Source organism: Oryctolagus cuniculus, chromosome 7, assembly GCF_964237555.1.
Source record: "Oryctolagus cuniculus chromosome 7, mOryCun1.1, whole genome shotgun sequence".
In the NCBI taxonomy this organism is placed as follows: Eukaryota; Metazoa; Chordata; class Mammalia; order Lagomorpha; family Leporidae; genus Oryctolagus; species Oryctolagus cuniculus.
Window position 1 is genome coordinate 97376473 of NC_091438.1, and position 18618 is coordinate 97395090.

The following is an 18618-nucleotide window of genomic DNA, read 5'->3' on the forward strand; positions in this document are numbered from 1 at the left end:
CAGGTAACTTTTTGTGAAATTTATTTTTAAATTATAAAATTATTATTATAGAAAAATTAGAAAGTGAAGGAAAATAAGCACTTGTAATGTTTCCTCTCAGATAACCGTGATTAACATACTGTCATATTTTTTAGTCTCTTCTATTCACATTTATCCATTAATAAAATCATGTCGTGTTGTCAGAGGGACATGTTTTATGAAAAAAAAAAAAGCAGCTAATGTCAGACTAAGTTTCCATATAGCTCCCCTATTCACTGATATGGACTCAGGCAATCTTATGATCTTCTGCCTCAGTTTCTGTGTTTGTAAGAGGAGAATAGCAATTAAGTTGTTCAAGAGGAGATAATGGATATGGATCATCTTTCTGCATTACGTGCATTCTGCATTAACTGAAAATATTTATGAACCTCATTTCAGCGATTATATCTTCTTTCATCAGATGGATATTCAGAGACCCATTCCCTTTGAAGTTTATATTACTTCTGCATTTTGCTTTGATGAAAAAAACAAAAATCATTTTCAGACATCATTGTGCATAAAACATTTTTAAAATTATTATTCAGATTTTCCCCAATTTAGAATTTAAATGTACAGATTAAAGGGTATGAATACTTTTAACTGCCTAATATATGTTTGAAATTGGTTTGCCAAAGAGTTGTTCCAATTTATATTCCCACCTGCATACTTACACAAGTGATTCTTCTCCATCTCAATGACAAGAGGGGTAACTGACTATCTAGTTAGCTATTGCTATTTTTTTTTTCATCTAAAATATTCCTGGCTGTAATTGATAGGATTCTCTCCTCCATTTTTAGCGTTACCATCAGCTTGAAATAAAAAAGAAACTGGAGACCTTAGCTAGGAAGGAGCGAATTCCCAGATTTAAGGTAAGGAGCTACATAATTCTCTTCTACTCTTACTTGGATCATCTTATGATTTAAAAACCAGTGCTGCTATTATTGAGATTTCGTGGGGTGCTTTTCTTTTGAGTAATGCATAGCTGAGGTCAAATGATGGCTTCACCAAGCCTGAATCTTGGCCCTAATCATTACAGAAGATTGTGACAAAATAGGAGCCATTTGTGGTAATAAATTTTAATAATGTGCAAAGCTTTCAGAGACAAACTTGAACATATCTTTTCATATTTGAAATTTTGTATTTGTATTTTCTTGTGATACAGTCCAAATGATCTTTGTCCTCTCTTAGGAAAGTAAAAAGAGATGGTAATGTTCACACTGTGAAAAACAATTTCAAGAATTGTTCAACAGCACATTTTCATGTGAATGTGACCCTTGAAAATTATGAGGGGGAAGATCCTCCTTAGCAACAGAAAGCCTCATAAGGTTTAGACATTCTACACAAGACATTTTAAAATTCCTTGTTTTCTATTTTTGTACTATATCTCTCTGTTTTGCAGTGAACTTATGAAATATATAAATTTGAATCAAGAGAGATAAGCTATTCCATTAAGCAAGTTTGAAAGATGTCATTTTGTGTTGGCAATGCTCCTCTGTTTCTTGAGCCATTCAAACTCCTGTGTGGTTAGTAATTTTCTCTGCAGTATTACGAATGTAGGGCCTAAGACATGTTTCACAGACAGATGAATGCTTATAAAGCTTCTGTAGAATAAGTTGCCATAGCAGACGGTATTTTTCCCCTCTTGCCTGCTGGACTCAAATCTATTTTATCAGGGCCAAAAGATAATCTTGTTAAACAATGTTTTAAAATGACAGGAGATGGGTCAGATTTTCAAGAACAGAAGAGTTGGCATGTAAAGATTTGTGGTAATTCAGCTTTGCAGAGGTTGTGCTACATCAAGGACTGAGTTATGGATTCCATAGTTTGTCTACTGAGATGTTGATAGTGCAAAATGGTTATTAAATTAAGAGTCACTAGCACAGCCTAAAATCGTGTAAGCTGTTGTGGCTGTGGCCAGATTGCCAGACACACAAAACCTGGGCATGTTATGGCATTGGCAGAGTTTGGAGGTAGATGCTGTAGGCTCTCTCTGTAGGATTTCATTTGTAATGCTTTTTACTGTATGGCTACAGTGGGCAAAAGATATGGTTTAGAGCCCCATCATTTAATATGCAGAGTTTTTGCTTACTCTCATTTATGTTCTGAGATAGAAAAGCACTGTTCTCTGCTAGTCTCTACTGATCGCAGTCGTGAAGAGCATTGTGCTTCCTGTAGTGACTCGCTTCAAGAGCTTTAATATATACTGCTAAAACTCAGGGTTCATTGCTTTCGTAGCTATTTCTTTGAGTACGTCTAAAACCAACTCAATTTCCTAGTTTTTGCCATGACCCACAACTCCATAATAAGAGCTTTGGAAACTTTTCCTAATTATCCTGAGAGGCCTCAGAAATAACACCTGAAAGGAATAAGATAAGACTTCTTTAGTCATATGGTATCTCTTACATGTCAGACACTTACTCTAACCCAGATTGCTAACCATGCATCTATTCACTAAATCCTTTTCTTATTCTAGGGAGAGCACACAAGCCGGTCAATTGAGAATAATATGCCAATCCTGTCTCCTCATCCCCCAGCTGGCCCAAAGACCAACCATGGCCATAGTGTTCTGGTTAATGAAAGACATTCCAGTCCATTAACACTGGTGAGCCATATTAAACCCACTATCTTGCAGCATCCCGGGTAACTGGTTTATGATTTCTTACTAATTTCAGAAGGAATGCTCGCTGGGAACATGCCTGCGTAATTGTGTGCGTCCTACTGATTGCAGATAGACTGTTCAATTCTGTCTCTTTTCAGTGCCCCACCTCCAATCCCTGTCACCCCTGCAAAATCCATTTTGCCTGCTACCGACCAGTTTTCTTGAAGTACAGACTATTTATGTTACTTGCTTGTCCAAATACTTTCCCTGGCTCTGTATGACTTATAAAAAAGCAGTCTCACCTGACACTTAAGACCTTAGACCATATGACTTCAATTTTGCTATTCCAATATTTCCCCCATGATTACTCCATTAGCACCCTACAATGCAGCAAAATTGAACCACTAGTTGTGTCATATATGATTTATATTTCTACTTCTGGATTTTGTTTTTATGGTTTCTGCATTCTTGTCTTATCTGTACAAATTCAGTCAATTACTAATATTTGACCTCCTTTTATCAAAAGTATGCACACGTATTGTAAGGTAAAGGAAAATGTACAGAAATTCTACTTGAAGAATTACATACTTGTTTGGTTCATTTATAACCTAGAGGTAGTTTTTGCTTGAAGAAAAGTGAGGTACTTTGAACAATATACATACAGGAGAAGTTTTACCAAGATTTGCTGGAGGTCAATAACTTAAAATGTAACTGAATGAATTGCATGATTAATCTTTATTTGTGCTTTGTGTAGCTTACTATATTTCCTTGTTAGCATTAACATTTTTGAATTGCACAATAGTTATAGAGAAATCACAGTGCTTTCAGGTTGTTGAAGTAGGATCATTGCATATGTTAAGCTTTGACATTTTTCAAGAGGTAAATATGTTTTGACATTTCCTGATGAACAAAAGTACTGTCTTCCCTTTATTGGTACCCTATTTCCAGGTTTGATTTGAATGTGTATATATACAAACGATTCTTTTGTAGGATGGTAAATTCACTAGATTCTCCAAAGCTTTTAACTGGGGTGAAACAAAAGAAACAATCAAGTGCTTTTTTCTGTCTTCCCACCTGTTTCAGAGAGGAAAAACCCTTCAAAGGCTTTCTTTTCAATTTTCCAGCTGAACACCCTCAATAAATAGTTTATGATACATCCAGGAGATCTTAATGTAGCAGGAGTGAGAAAGTAATTTAAAAATTACAGGAAACACTGACACTAGCACTTTAAAAGTCTTTCTTCTTTGGTAAGCCAGAATTCTTCACTTGGTTACCCCTGTGGTGCCTTTGCACCTGTAGGGATACCTACTGTTCCTCTGGAATGGTAGTTCCCATTTTACAGAAGTTCAGGTTTCCATTTTGTTCTCCCAGTGTGGATGTGTATCTTTTAAATTGCACTTCTGATTTAGAAGTACCAATCATAAGAGGATGTCAATCCTTTTGGGATCTCACCAACGCTAATGCACTTGGTCACTAATTGTGTTTAGACTTTGAAAATACCATAGCTGCACCACTCCCTGATAAACTGTGGAAAGTCATTTCAACTAATTCTTCACATGCTTAGAAAATTCACCCTCAGAGATCTACCAAGAATTGGAAATGCTCGGCTAAGCCGAGTTATCACCAGGTAGTCAATTTCAATTCACATTCCGGTATAGTTTTGAGAATGTTAAGCTACAGTGCCATATTTATTACAAGAAAATATATTTCAGCTGATTTAAAATATAGCAAGTTTAAGGTAGTTGCTGATGTGAACTACAATAGTTTGTAGCTCACAGCTGTTAGTTAATGGTGCAGATTTGTTTTGGGAGATAAATGTGATCAGCTAAACATTTGACTGCCACATTCATCTAACTGAATGATATCTGTAGGCAAATGGAGGGAAATAAATTTTAGAGCATAATGGCTGATAGATCATGTTCTAGTTCCCAGTCACCTGTTTTCTTGAATTCCTACATTAGATTTTTTCATGGTTTTGTGTTCCGTTGGATTATCTGCCAGGACAGAATCTCAAGTCAGATTTGTATTACAGAATCCAAGAGAATTCTTTTGGGTGATCTAATTCCCTTGTTCAGAAACTTCTAGTTTAATTTCCTGTTGTGGATTTTAAGACATTTTACCTCTTGGTCTGCATAGGCTTATCTCCTGTGTCTTTAAATCAAATGCTGCTCTTGTCAGTCCATTTGACTCCCTTTATTGGTTGAAATATAGCAGTATAGGTGTGTGTACAGAGAACCAAAGTAACAGTGACTTAAATGTAAGGGATGCTTCCTCACCCCAACACATACGGGAAGGGATTTCAAAAATGTCCTAAGTGGTGGGGGATGGTGGCTGTTAGGCAGAGTGGTTAAGACATGGGAGATCTGTGTTGTGGCCCAGCAGGCTAAGCTGCCACTTGCAATGTGCAAATCCCATGTCAGAATGCCAGTTTGGTTCTGGCTACTCTGCTTCTGATCCAGCTCCCTTCAAATGCACCTAGGAAAGCAGCAGATGAGGGTTCAAATACTTGGGCCCCTGCCACCTACGTGGGAGACCTGAATGGATTTCCAGGCTCCTGGCTTAAATAAATAAAATCTTGAAGGAAAGAAAATGATGCCACTTGAGACGCCAACATCCTATGTTAGATTACCCGGGTTTGAGTCCCAGGTTGACTCACCATTCCAGCTTTCTGCTAATGTGCACCCTTGGAGGGAATACAGGATGATGGCTCAAGTGCCTTGTTGTCTACACCACCCGTTTAGGAGACCTGAATTGAATTCTATGTTCCTGACTTCTGCCTGGCTGAGCACTGACTGTTCCTGTCAATTGGGCATGAACAAGTAGATAAAAGATGTTGATCTGTTTCTCTCTGTCTGAAATAAACTTTTGAAAGTATATTTCTAAAAAGATGGAAAATGGAATTAGAATGAGAATTTTTACATGAACTTTTTGAAGCCCCTAGTACATGAGTGTCACTTGGCCTGATATCTCTACTCTAGAAAGTCATCGAAAGCCAGACCCTTTTTCTGCTATTGATCTACTGAATTTAGAGTGTTGCCACTTAAGTCAAGATGGCAGATCAGTGTGAATATTTCAGCCAGAGGAAAAGAATAAAAGGGCTTGTGAGCCATGCTTATATTCTCTAAGGGCATGATCTGAAAGTTTTGGGTATCACTTTGGCTCATATCTTATTGATCAAAACTGAAGCCATTTATATCTACACAGAGTTGTAAGGGATGCTGAAAAATATAATATTTGTTTATGATATGTGTGCTACCAGAGAGAAATTCTGTTACTAGTGAAGAAATGAAAACAAAATATTACCTTTGCTGCTCTTCCCATGGCTTAGCTAACAACCAGTTCTCCTCTTCCTTAATTATTCAGTTTTACCATTCTTCTCTGCTTATCCATTTCTTCTTTTGTTTAGCCATTCTGATAAAATCTAACTACTTCTGTGAGACTTTAACTTTTATTAGCTTCATTGGATTACTCTAAATATTTTGGAACATTTGGTTCTGTTTTCTGTTCTCAGGTATTTTGTTGTGATTGTCTATTTGGCAGCCTTTGTGTGGTTGGTACTAATTGTGTTGGGTTGCCATTAAATATTAAAAATAACTTTTTGTCTCAGTGCAGGGCCTATGTTACGATGAGAATTAAGTAAATGTTGACCCAGCAAAATGAGAGATTTAGCAACATATGACATGCTTCTCAAAATGGTACTCTGATTAATTTTAGAAGTAGCAGCTGCCTTAACATCATTTTTAAAAACGTGTATTTACACACACTTTTTCCAAATTCAATATTTGTTGTTCACCATTCTCTGGAGTCAAAACATTAAGCCTTATTTGTGAGTCATTTACATACCATCTTTCTCATACCCTCTTATCCAACACCATGTTGTATTCTTGACAGATTTTCCACTATCTCGATAATAGGAAAACTAGGCCAAAAGTCTCATTTTTTATCCACTTTTGACACATTGCAAATCTTTATACTAAACTTACCATGTTCTGTCAATGCCCGGAAATGCTCTTCTAGTGTTCCAAAATATTGACATTTTTTTGTATTTGCTTCAATACTTTCTTGACTGGAAAATGCCTCAGTCAGGGGCTCAACAGGAAACAGATGGCTCACACAAATAGGATAATTAGGAAGTATTTAATAAAGAAACTATTTACAAAAATGCAGGCAGGGTTAACAAAAACCCAAGGAGGGGTGTTAACCATGCTGAGGTTGGCACTATGAGAAGTCACAACTCCTCCGAGGTCTAAGGGGAAGAAAAACTGGATACCAGAACAAGTAAATAGTACTTATAGCTAGGAGAGGACTTCCCCACAGGAGCTGTGGACCTTGGTAGAGGGTCCCAGCTGCCCCATTATGAGCTGCAGGGAGGGGTCCAGGAGAATAAACACCCTGATCTCAGTCTCCTCCTGTCCATCTGTCTCCTGCCATGCCTCTCACTGGTGGAATCCAGCTGCACTGCTGAGGTTAGTTGGTGTAGTTCTAAATGGATGACTCCCTGGTGCCCCACCAAACCAAAGAAGGTGGATAGTAGACCTAGTGGAGAAATTAGAAAACACCCATATTTATACAGTGCTTGCCAAAGTTGACAGTTATAGTTTCTCATCTATGTTTTCTTAAAATTTCAAGAAAGCAGTTGAATAAATGGTAATGAATTACAGTTAAGCATCCATCTTTTCTCCTTGTTTGAATCCTATTGTCTGCTTTAACTTCAGTACCAATTTTAATCTTAAGTCTTAAAAGACTCAGAATAGAGCTTTTATTGAAAACTTTGAAACAGAAGTGAGTCCATTCCAATAATATCCGCTCAAACCTTTAAAATAGGAACATTATTTAACTTAACGTTTAATTGAGCAAAGCCAGTCTATGCAGAGCATAAATTAGATATTGCCTGTGAATTTATAATATGAATAAAAATACAGGAATGTAATAGAGGACATCTCTTTTGTCTACAATACTCTATAATTGTGGCATTTAGTTATGTAGAGGACTTCAACACCATATGTTTTAACAAATACTTTGGGTCATAAGGGTATGTATAATGGAAGGACATAATTAAAGTTTAATTTGTTCAGTAAAAAGGCACCATTAATTACTCTAGGCAATTTGTTGGGTTATTAATTGGTTCTGGAAACATGTCAAGATACTAATTTATGTGGAATTTTCCCCCTAATTGTCTAGACAGCCCCTCGACCATATACTGCTCCGGGAAATATGCAGCCTCCAATTCGATTGCAGCCTCTTCCCAGTAATCCAGCTATAAGAACGGTTCCAAAGATTACGCCGGGGTCCAGACCCAAAACCTCAATCCTGGAAAATGAAGCTCCATTTCCTATTGGGGTAAATGTCATTTTATTCAAGAAATATTTTATTTTATTTATTTTTTTGACAGGCAGAGTTAGAGAGAGAGAGAGACAGAGAGAAAGGTCTTCCTTTCCGTTGGTTCACCCCACAAATGGCCACTACAGCCGGCGTGCTGGGCTGATCCGAAGCCAGGAGCCAGGTGCTTCCTCCTGGTCTCCCACGCGGGTGCAGGGCCCAAGCACTTGGGCCATCCTCCACTGCCTTCCTGGTCCACAGCAGAGAGCTGAACTGGAAGAGGAGCAACCGGGACAGAATCTGGCGCCCCAACCGGGACTAGAACCTGGGGTGCTGGCGCCGCAGGTGGAGGATTAGCCAAGTGAGCCGTGGTGCTGGCCAAGAAATATTTTAAAATTATTAATTAAAACATTAGGTTATCATAATTCTTAATATGCTATATTCATTAATCCATTTCATGGAGTTCATGCTGTGCCTTTATTAAGTAGTTGCTATGTACTTTTGATAAATTATATGATACTCTAAGTGAAGGCCTGTAGTTTCTTTATTATTGAGTACAAAGAGTTGGAATAGATTTTTTAAAATGTGTGATGGGTTCCAATTAATTTGAAAGGCTAATTGAAAAACAAAGAGGAAAGACTTCATAGCCAGATATGACTTCTATCAGAAAAGACCCAATGTTGACTCCTTCCAAATTTTAAATGCATGAAACCTAGAAAATGAAACTTTCCAAGAATAGGTTTGCATTTGCATGCCGACTTACTTTCCCATCAGTGTATGAAATTGCTTCAAGTTTGACTCTTCGAAGGTTGAATATAGAAGGAACTGAATGTCCGTCTTTAAAAATGCTGAGTTAATCACACCCAGGAGCTGGACTCCGCTTCTCTTTCACGGTTATGTCTCAGATAATTTTCACTTATTTCAATAGAGCACAGGAAGGAGGTATGGTAACCATGAAATACGAGTTACTTAAATAGGAAGGGATAATTAGAACATTCACTAATTAGGGAGGATATTGTTTGTATTTATAACAGGAACAAGAAGCATTTGCCAGCTTAAGAATGAGCCTGTGTTATAAGAATGATCGTCATTATGTTAAAATAGGTGAATTACATTCCATTTCTTATTAGGAAATATGAGATATCTCAGATATTTTAAATCCTTAACTGACAGACAAGCTTGCCACTAAGAAATTAATTAAAAATATCATTGTTTCACAAGTATAAATATAACTAAAAATAATATTATTGATTTAATGTGTTTTTCAGCTTGCAAAGTACTATTTACCAACCTTGCTTCAGTAATTTAATAGTAGTTTCCCAGATGGTGGGAGAATTAATCTGAAGGTGATGTTGCTTTGTTTAAGGAGACTACTTAGAGCTCAGTAGAAACTCATAATGTCATAAATCAATTAGTTTGGCATTTTCTAGGATTGGCTCTCCATTCTGAAGGCACAAATTTCCAGTGTCAGCCAGTGTCCAGAAATGGTCAGGTGCTAAGATTGTTTCAGATTAACTGAAGTTTACAACAAGCTCATTTTTATCTCTAAAATAAGCCAAAATAGGAACTAAATCATGATTAGGTCATTAGGTCACCAACAGGTATCAAACAGTCAAAGCTTGTAAAAGTAGTGTGTTCTCCCTTTGTAGGCAGACCTGAATGGGAAGTGAAGCCATAATGAGAAGGTTGCCTGGTGAACATGGAGTCAGAATGAGGGGGATATGGCATATGGAATGTTAACATGTCAGACCAAGATGGTCTGATTCACTCATCTCATCCTAAGAACTGGCTTGCCAAAGGTACCTGAAAACTCAAGGTCTTTGGCTAAAACTCTCTGTCCTCCAAGGAGAACATTGCCGTTAGGATTGGAAATGTTTAAAGTTCATGGAGAGTAGTTCCTGTTCCCTAGATAGTACTCAGATGAGTACTTTCCACTTTTCCTAATATTGTATTCTTTTCTAAGCTCCTATAATTACCAATTCTGTCTTTGATCGATACATTTTTTTGTTAGATACGTGAACACTATCAGTCAGGAAATATTCACATTCTACTGGTTTGAGAGCAGTTTTTGGTGGTAGTATTTTCAGCTAATTTTCCAAATCCACTCAGCCAGTGGATAGATTTACTCATTAAAGCTATATAAGGTCTTTCCCTGTTTCCAAGTTTTTGGTAGATAGGCACTTATTGGCAGTTCATGAATGCTGACAGGACTAAGATAAACTTCACATTTCAATTAGCTAAACTCAATTTTTATTCAATAAACATTTATTGAATACCAACTGTGCCTAGGTGCTGATATAGGCATTGATGATATATCAGTTATCAAGGCAGTCAAAAGTAACATTGAGGCTTACTGTAAAATATATATATGAAACACATACTGGGAGAAAAGATACACAATTATTGTCAATGACACTGATGATGAAAATATAGAACCAGACAAGAAATTCCTTAAAAAGAATACTAGTCTACATGACTGGTGAATATGTAGGAAGCACTTAATAAATTTTTATTATGTTTAAAGAGTAAAAGATTTGCATGTGGAAAGTATTTGAACATGCCATAGATATAAGCAGGTTGAACTTTGCTAAGTTGCAGGAGTGAGGGTCTTTGATTTTGGCAAAAGCAATGGGGTAAAAAATGTGGACAGAGATTCAACTGAGTAAAGATAATTAATTGATTGAAAGTAAATATCCTCAGAAAGATAGTTTCTCTTATACCATTAGTAGCAGTAGAAATTGTTTGTACAACTATTTGTGGAGGCAATAGAGGAATATTTATCACAACTTCAAATGAACATTCTCAATTGTTTTAACATAGAGGAATTTATCCTAGGAATACACACATAAATGTAAAAAAATGGATTCAACAATGTTGTGTGCTGTCATATTTGTAATAATGAACAACTGGAAGGTGCCCAAGTATTTAACACAGTATTGTTTAAAATGTTATGCAATAACATGTTAAAGTACATTTTAAAAACCTTGTTTCAAATACAACTCTGCAAACTTCTTGGTTTTAAATTATTTAATTGCACTGGGTTCTTGTAATGATTTGCTGAGGGAAAGTCCTCAAAGTACTATTATAAAACTGCCATCCCTATTTGTTAGTGTAAAACTATACTATATAAATTTAGAAACTTATGAATAGTTAATTTGCTATGAAATGACTGCAAAGTGCCATTTTTTAAAAACCAGACTGGAGCATTTTGAGTTTCTTGATATCAGGTGTCCGCAATGTCAATCATTCAAGCTATCTTTGATTTTGGGTTACACGGGGTCACCAGTTCTGTTTCATTGGTTCTTATGTCATGAAATGTGATTATAGGGCAAGAAGGCCATGATGAAGTTCAGGAACTCCACAGACAATTCACAGAGAATGAATCCATATCAACTTCCGAACATTAGCAGTTATTTGATGCCTATTCCTCCTCCACCTCCTCCCCTAAATGGAAAAATCGCCAAAGAAAATAGATCTGAAACATGGAGAAGGAGAAGATTTCGTCCAATCACAGCTCCAAATGGCTTGGAACCTCTCTTTACAAGGGTGATTATGGAGTAAAATTTTCTTTTATTAATTTCACACAGATTACATGGTACTGTTAGATTTGCTGTAAAGATTTTATGGAAATCACATGCAAATAGTCTTTCATAAAGAAATGTAATAATATTATAATTATAAGCTAAAATGAATCTGAAACCAAAGATTTTAGGGCTTTAGTAGACTAATTTAGCACAGTTGATAATAAAGGATTTAGCAAATCTTGCTGTGAAACTATACCTGGTTTCTAAATCATTTATTTCCTTTAAATTCACCCATTCAATCACGTTGTCAAAAATATCTTAATGTTTAATCTGTGAAAATTCAAAAACTCAAATATGCCTAAAATATCCAATCCATTCAATCTTATCGAAGATTTTAAAAATGATTTTTAGCAAAAAGTTTTTAGAAAAAGTTTTCTTTCAGTGTTCTTTGCAAATAGTATAATTTGTTGTACTAATTTCCTGAAAATATTGGTAAAGAAACTATGAGATCTTCAAAAATTCATGAAAAAATGTGTATTGTGAAAAAAACCACATCATGAATTTTGATTTTTTTTGCACCAAAATAAGCTTATCTTTTAATTCTATTTTTCCACATAGTTTTTCAAGTACCCTCCTAGTTCTAAGGCCAGATACAGGCTAGTAAGAAGGCAGCCTATATCAACATTTTCCTTATGTAAACAGGCAGCTGGTAGTAATTTTATGTAACTTTTGTGATTCATAACAGATACTGGGTCGGCATTTCACTGGCTGGGCATCAGGGAGTGAAGTCCCCCTGTGTACACGGACTGGGCTGGCTGCTGCTTCAAAGCCAGCCCCACTCTTCAGTGCCTCCTTCACACCGTGTCCACATCTCGCTCCCAGCAGCTGCCCTCACCTCTGACCTTCTCAAAACATAGGGACTCTCTTCCTCCTGCTTGCTCAAATTTCCCCCTTTCAATGCTATTTTTACCAAAATAGAGGGCTTTATTTGCCTCTGACAGAGCACTCTCTCTCTTCTCTGAGACTCACCCTCTGCCCTCTGTCCTTGGTGCTGGACTCGGCCTGCCTGTAGTACCTTGTGCCATCTGTCATTCTCCTCTCTAATTTGGATTTCGAGACTTCCTTTAATATTCATCTCTGCTTCTCAATATGACCTTATTTAGAGTAACCAGATCCTTTCCTTGCTGGCTGTAACCGTAGACTTCTGTTTGTTCCCTTCCTCACTGCACAGCTAGCTCTCTCAAAGGTAGCTTAGCCTAACAGGCAACCCCAGTTTACAACAACAAAGGCTTATTTTGTGATCTCATGATCATGTTTTTTTGCTCAGCTGAAATCCTGAGACCTGGACAGGATGAGTAGGTCAGACTACACGTGTCTGTTGTGCTACCCCCTATACAGCAGAACCATGGAATGCCTTTAAGGTTTTGCTCAGAAGTTGCACATGCCACTTACATGCTTACTGTTGGATTTCACTGGCAAACCAAGTCTGTGGCCAAACCCGACAGCTACAGGGTGGGGGATTTCACCTTTGCAAAGAGTGATAGAACCCATACTCATTATCTTTAAACTATTTGTGTGCTGGCACATGCTCTCTTGAAGGTAGGTACCCACTTAATAAAAAGTGTGACTTTCTCATCATTCATAAAATTAACTGGCAGCATTTGATTTTCTGATGTTAAAGTACATCACTGGGGTCGGGGGCAGTGCCGTGGCTCACTTTGTTAATCCTCCACCTGCGGTGCCAGCATCCCAGATGCACACCGGTTCTAGTCCTGGTTGTTCCCCTTCTGATCCAGCTCTCTGCTATGGCCCAGGAGTGCAGTGGAGGATGGCCTAAGTGCTTGGGCCCTGCACCCGCATGGGAGACCAGGAGGAAGCACCTGGCTCCTGGCTTCGGATGGGTGTAGCTCCGGCTGTAGCAGCCATTTGGGGAGTGAACCAAGAGAAGGAAGACCTTTCTCTCTGTCTCTCTCTCTCTCTCTCACTGTCTAAATCTGCCTGTCAAAAAACAAAGTTTGAATATCTCATAAACCATAACAATATATAAAATATGTACGTACAACTTGACAACTATAATCAAACAAACTGCCGTGTATTCACCACTTTTAAATAAAGTAAAACTTTACCATCATATTAGTTCCTGTCCCAGCACATCCCCTACTTCTTCAATCAACTGGTTTATTGATTTCAGTTAACTGTTTCCTCTTTCTTTTTTTTTAAGATTTTATTTATTTAATTGAAAGTCAAAGAGAGAGAGAGAGAGAGAGAGATCGATCTTCCATCTGCTGGTTCATTCCCCAAATGACTGCAATGGTCGGGGGTTAGCCAGGCCAAAGCCAGGAGCCAGGAGCTTCTTCTGGGTCTCCCAGATTGGTGCAGGGATCTCTGTTGCTTTCCCAGACACATACCAAGGAGATAGATTGGAATGGAGCAGCTGGGACTCAAACCAAGGCCTATATGGGATGCCAGCATCGCAGGTGGTGGCTTAACCCTGTATACCGCAACACTGGCCCCTCCCTGCTTTTCTTTAGAGTTGTTTTGTTTATATTCATAAAGTTTCAGAAATACTCATCAACCCAAATCTAGCATTGCAATGAAAGGATAATATTTCCAGGAGAAAGTAAGCGGAAAAGAAACTTTGAGTCAGAATCTGGGTTCGTATCCTTGACAATTTTTTTACTTGTTTATAGCCCATTCTGATGATGTCAGGTTAGGGGGTCACAAGTGTGTCCTAGGAAACATGAAGTTTACTAGAATCAGGGTATCTTGTGAGACCCTCTTGTGGCACAGGCTCTGGATGTCCAGGGGGAATGGGGTTAGGGGTATGGACTTCTGTGACTGTGCATGGAAGAGAGATCAGCGACTTCTTCATGGTTTGGACGTGTTAAGTGAAGCACAAAGAGGCATGTTAGCCAGAGTCCTGCCCTCAAGTGAGCAGCACAGCATGGGGTCAGCAGGCATCCTGACCCCTGACAGACCTTCTCATACTGTTTTTGGAGTCCATCTGTCTTGGCATTTTGGTCTTACTTATTTATTTTAAAGAATTTATTTATTTATTTATTTTTAAACTGTCTTTTGGGGAGAATCCTATTCTGGGAATGTTAGAACCATTCTACTGATACTCTCCTGTTGTTAGCTTTTCCTCTATACCTCTTTGTCGTTTTGTTTTACAGGCTGAGAGATTTCTTCAATTTTATCTTTTAAACATTCTCGTGAGCTTTTTCTTCTGCTACCATATTTTTAATTCTAAGAATTACTTTTGTGTTCGTTCAATATTATTTTTAGAAAAGCACCTGGTGTGATATTATTTTAATTCTTTGGTATTAAAGACTCCCTTTGTGGACCAATATAAGTTCAGTTTTGAGAAAGAATACCATTCTTTAAATGTTGAGCTTAGAGCACCATACAATTATATCTCTCAAATTTTTATATCCTTAGATATCTTTTTATCTGCTTGCTCCCTCAGTTCCAGAATTATAATGACAATTCATTCTGTAAACTTGAGGATTTGGCATTTCTCCTTGTAATTAAGCCAAGTTCTATTTCATTTCGGATACCTTTATAAATATTTAGAATGCCTTATAATCATTCAGATTTAAGAATATTTTATTTTACTAGTTAGGTCATCCTTCATCATTAAAAATGACACCTTTTAATCACTGTATACTGAGTTTTAAAATCTATTTTAAGAAACATATTTATGTTTAAATATTCATATATATTCTTTTTACTTTCAGCCTTTCAGAGTCTTTAGATATAAACTTAAAGTGTAAGCGTGATTATGCTGTGTTTGGACAGTTTGTGTTTAATTCAATCTGAGAATCTCTATTCCATCAATAAGTTAGTTTAGTCTCATTAAATTTATTTTGTTTAGTGGCATATATAGACTTACTTTCACCATCTTGATTGGTGTTTTCTATTTATCATGATTTTTTGATAACAGCATTTCTTGCTGTTACTTCCTCTTGCTTGAAAATTCCCTCTCTCGCCTCCCATGGCACTCCACACTCACGGACCTTTGCTATCTCCTTTTGCCTCTTTTACTTCGTTGTGACTCTTCCTCCTCTTCCCCCTTAAATCTGGCCATGACCATAACCTTCAACCTTACCACAGTTATTTATTTTTTTTTTCTGTTCAAGATATCATCATCTCCCTGTGTGGTATCAGAGGTTTGCTAGATAACTCATGGATTTTTCTGTAGCCCTGGCTCCTGGAAGATGGAGTAAAATCGGTTCAGTGAGAATCATGCATATTTCAAAGTACACTAGTCAAGTACTTGATTTATTTTATTTAGGTATAAGGGACATGATTCTCATGACTAGCTTACACATTAAAGTCACTCCTTGATTTTATGACTGCTATATACTAAAACATCCTTTGAATGCTCTTAAAAGGAAGGGAAGAAGGAGGCTGTTGGTGCAGTGGTTAAGCCATAGCTTGGAATGCCTACATCCAGTACTGGAGTGCCTGGATTTGCACCCCCACTCTGCTCTTGATTGCTTCATTCTAACATATGTCTTGGGAGTTTCAGGTGATGGCTCAAAGTATCTGGATCATTGCCACCCATACAGAAGACCTCAACTGAGTTTCTAGCTCCTGGCTTCAGGCTAGCCATGGTTGTTGCAGGCATTTTGGGGGTGAACCAATAGATGCAAACCCTCTCTGAGCTCCTCTGCTTTTCAAATTAAATAGACAATAAATATAAAAATAAACAATATAAAATATAAAAATAAACAATAAATATAAAATAAATATTTTTAAAAAGGAAGGAAAAAAGAAATGGGGATTTGGTGCCACTGTTAAGACATAACGTGGGACACCCACATCTCATATCAGAACACCTGGATTTGAGCTCTGGCTGCACTCTCCAGTCTAGCTTTGTGATTCCTTGCCACCTACATGGAAGACCAAGATTGAGCTCCTGGCTTTTGGCTTCAGTCAAGCTCAGCCCTGGTTGTTGCAGACATTTGGCAAATGAACCAACAAATAGGAGTTCTCTTTGTATTTCTGCCTTTCAAATAAATAATAAAAATAAACAACAATTTTAAAGAAAGAATGAAAAAAGGTCAAAAGCAATGAAATATATTTTGCATGGTGGCCACCTCCTGTTTCTCTATGAACGTGTAGAACAGCGTGATCTGTAGCATCTGTGATGCCTGCCTCTAGGGGATGATCAGTGGAGCCAGATGTGTTGCCAAGGGGCCATAGGGATCATAGAGCAGCAAGTTACCTCTGTGCCTTGTTACTTTTATTGTATTCTACCACCCTCAGTGCTATTTAGTGCAAAATCTACGAAACAGGTTGGGTTTTGTCCTGATTTACCTCACCAACCTGCAGATTTTTATATTCCCACACAGGATTAAGAGAGCCTGATCTTACTGGTCACCTACTCTATTCAGAAGCATATGGGGCCGGCGCTACAGCTCCCTAGGCTAATCCTCTTCCTGCAGCTCTGGCACCCCGGGGTCTAGTCCCGATTGGGGCGCCGGTTCTGTCCCTGTTGCTCCTCTTCCAATCCAGCTCTCTGCTGTGGCCCGGGAAGGCAGTGGAAGATGGCTCAAGTGCTTGGGCCCTGCACCCGCATGGGAGACCAGGAGAAGCACCTGGCTCCTGGCTTCGGATCAGCGTGGTGCGCTGGCCATAGCAGCCATTTGGAGGGGTGAACCAACAGAAAGGAAGACCTTTCTCTCTCTCTCACTGTCTAATTCTGCCTATCAAAAAAAAAAAAAAAAAAAAAAAAAAAAAAAAAAAAAGCATATGGAAGCTGTGAATAGTTGTTTTTTTTTTTTTTTTTTTTTTTTTTTTTTTTTTTGACAGGCAGAGTGGACAGTGAGAGAGAGAGAGAGAGAGAGAGAGAGACAGAGAGAAAGGTCTTCCTTTGCCATTGGTTCACCCTCCAATGGCCGCCGCGGCTGGCGCGCTGCGGCCGGCGCACTGCGCTGATCCTATGGCAGGAGCCAGGTGCTTCTCCTGGTCTCCCATAGGGTGCAGGGCCCAAGCACTTGGGCCATCCTCCACTGCCTTCCCGGGCCACAGCAGAGAGCTGGCCTGGAAGAGGGGCAACCGGGACAGAATCCGGCGCCCCGACCGGGACTAGAACCTGGTGTGCCGGCGCCGCAAGGCGGAGGATTAGCCTAGTGAGCCGTGGCGCCGGCCGAATAGTTTTATAAATAGCCCCCTCCTACCAATTTTATTTATTTATTTGGAAGACAGAAGGAAAGACAGCAAGAGACCGACAGACAGAGCATTCCCATCTGTTGGTTCACTTCCCACATGCCTGCAACAACTAGGCCAAATAATGGAGCCAAAAATTTAAGCCAAGTTTCCCTCATGGGTAGCAGGGGCCTGATTGCTTGAGCTGTCACCTGCTGCCTCCTAGGGTCCCTGTTAACAGGATGCTAGAATTGGGAGCAGAGCCAGGGCTGATTTGGCACTCAGGCTTCCCAGGCAGCATTTTGACTGCTATGCCCAATGGCTGTCTCATAAACAGCTTTTAAAATGTGAAAATACAGAGTTTGAAACAAGAACCTTCCTGATGGTTATGATTATTGATTAAAACATCTGAAACAAAGTTAATCATGTTCTTTTTGGAAAGAGTGGGCAATGTGCTCTGAGCATCTCATTAGTTTAGGACTTTCCCCATATCCCCACTGACTTCCTGGCTCCAGATGAGACCTGTGTAGTTACTGATGCCTGACTGATTGATGATAGGTCCTACATCTCAAATTCAATGTGGCTACCACTTTAGCCAGGTTCTCTATTCACTTGCCTTATTTCTCTTCAAGCACAATCTTTTCTTTAGAAATTTGGTCTCAAAATCTTGAATTCCTCTTTTTCTTTGCATCAAACCTCCAGTTAATTACTAAGTCCTTGAGATCAGAAGTGTCCAAAGAAAATATAGTGCAAGCCAGATGCAATTTAAGATAGCTTTGTGAAAAAGGTAAAGAGAAATATGTGAAATAATTTTAAGAATATATATTTTAATTAAATATATCTAAAATGTTATCATCTGAATGTATAATGAATAAGAAAATTCTAATGAAGTATTGCATATTTTTACACTATGCTTTTGAAATTAAGTGTATTTTATACTTAGTGCACATATCTTTGGAACCAGCTAACTTCCAGAAATCTAACAGATGAAGACTGCCCTAGGTA

The 18618-nt window shown here is 38.2% G+C and overlaps 1 protein-coding gene and 1 long non-coding RNA gene across 7 annotated transcripts in view; one reads left to right on the forward strand and one right to left on the reverse strand.

The window, feature by feature from the left end:
* The window catches only part of ERICH3 (glutamate rich 3), a 130601-nt gene that overhangs the window by 33637 nt on the left and 78346 nt on the right, over positions 1–18618 (forward strand). For 2 of the 5 annotated variants that reach the window (XM_008265057.4, XM_051856358.2), the window contains 4 exons: positions 816–887; positions 2492–2620; positions 7799–7957; positions 11264–11482. In XM_008265057.4, coding sequence (XP_008263279.3) covers positions 816–887; positions 2492–2620; positions 7799–7957; positions 11264–11482 — 579 coding nt within the window. Of the gene's footprint in view, positions 1–815; positions 888–2491; positions 2621–6933; positions 7084–7798; positions 7958–11263; positions 11483–13744; positions 14391–17423; positions 18401–18618 lie in introns of those variants that run through there. The other 3 variants (XM_070076971.1, XM_008265061.4, XM_070076972.1) reach the window with 3 other exon arrangements.
* On the reverse strand, positions 573–11268 carry LOC138850415 (uncharacterized). 2 transcript variants are annotated; one of them, XR_011390153.1, is made up of 3 exons: positions 9228–11268; positions 8700–8851; positions 573–7153 (listed from the first exon to the last, which is right to left on the reverse strand). It is a non-coding gene; the product is annotated as an uncharacterized lncRNA (long non-coding RNA). The 2 variants fall into 2 exon arrangements; XR_011390152.1 differs by having other exon boundaries at positions 8700–8904.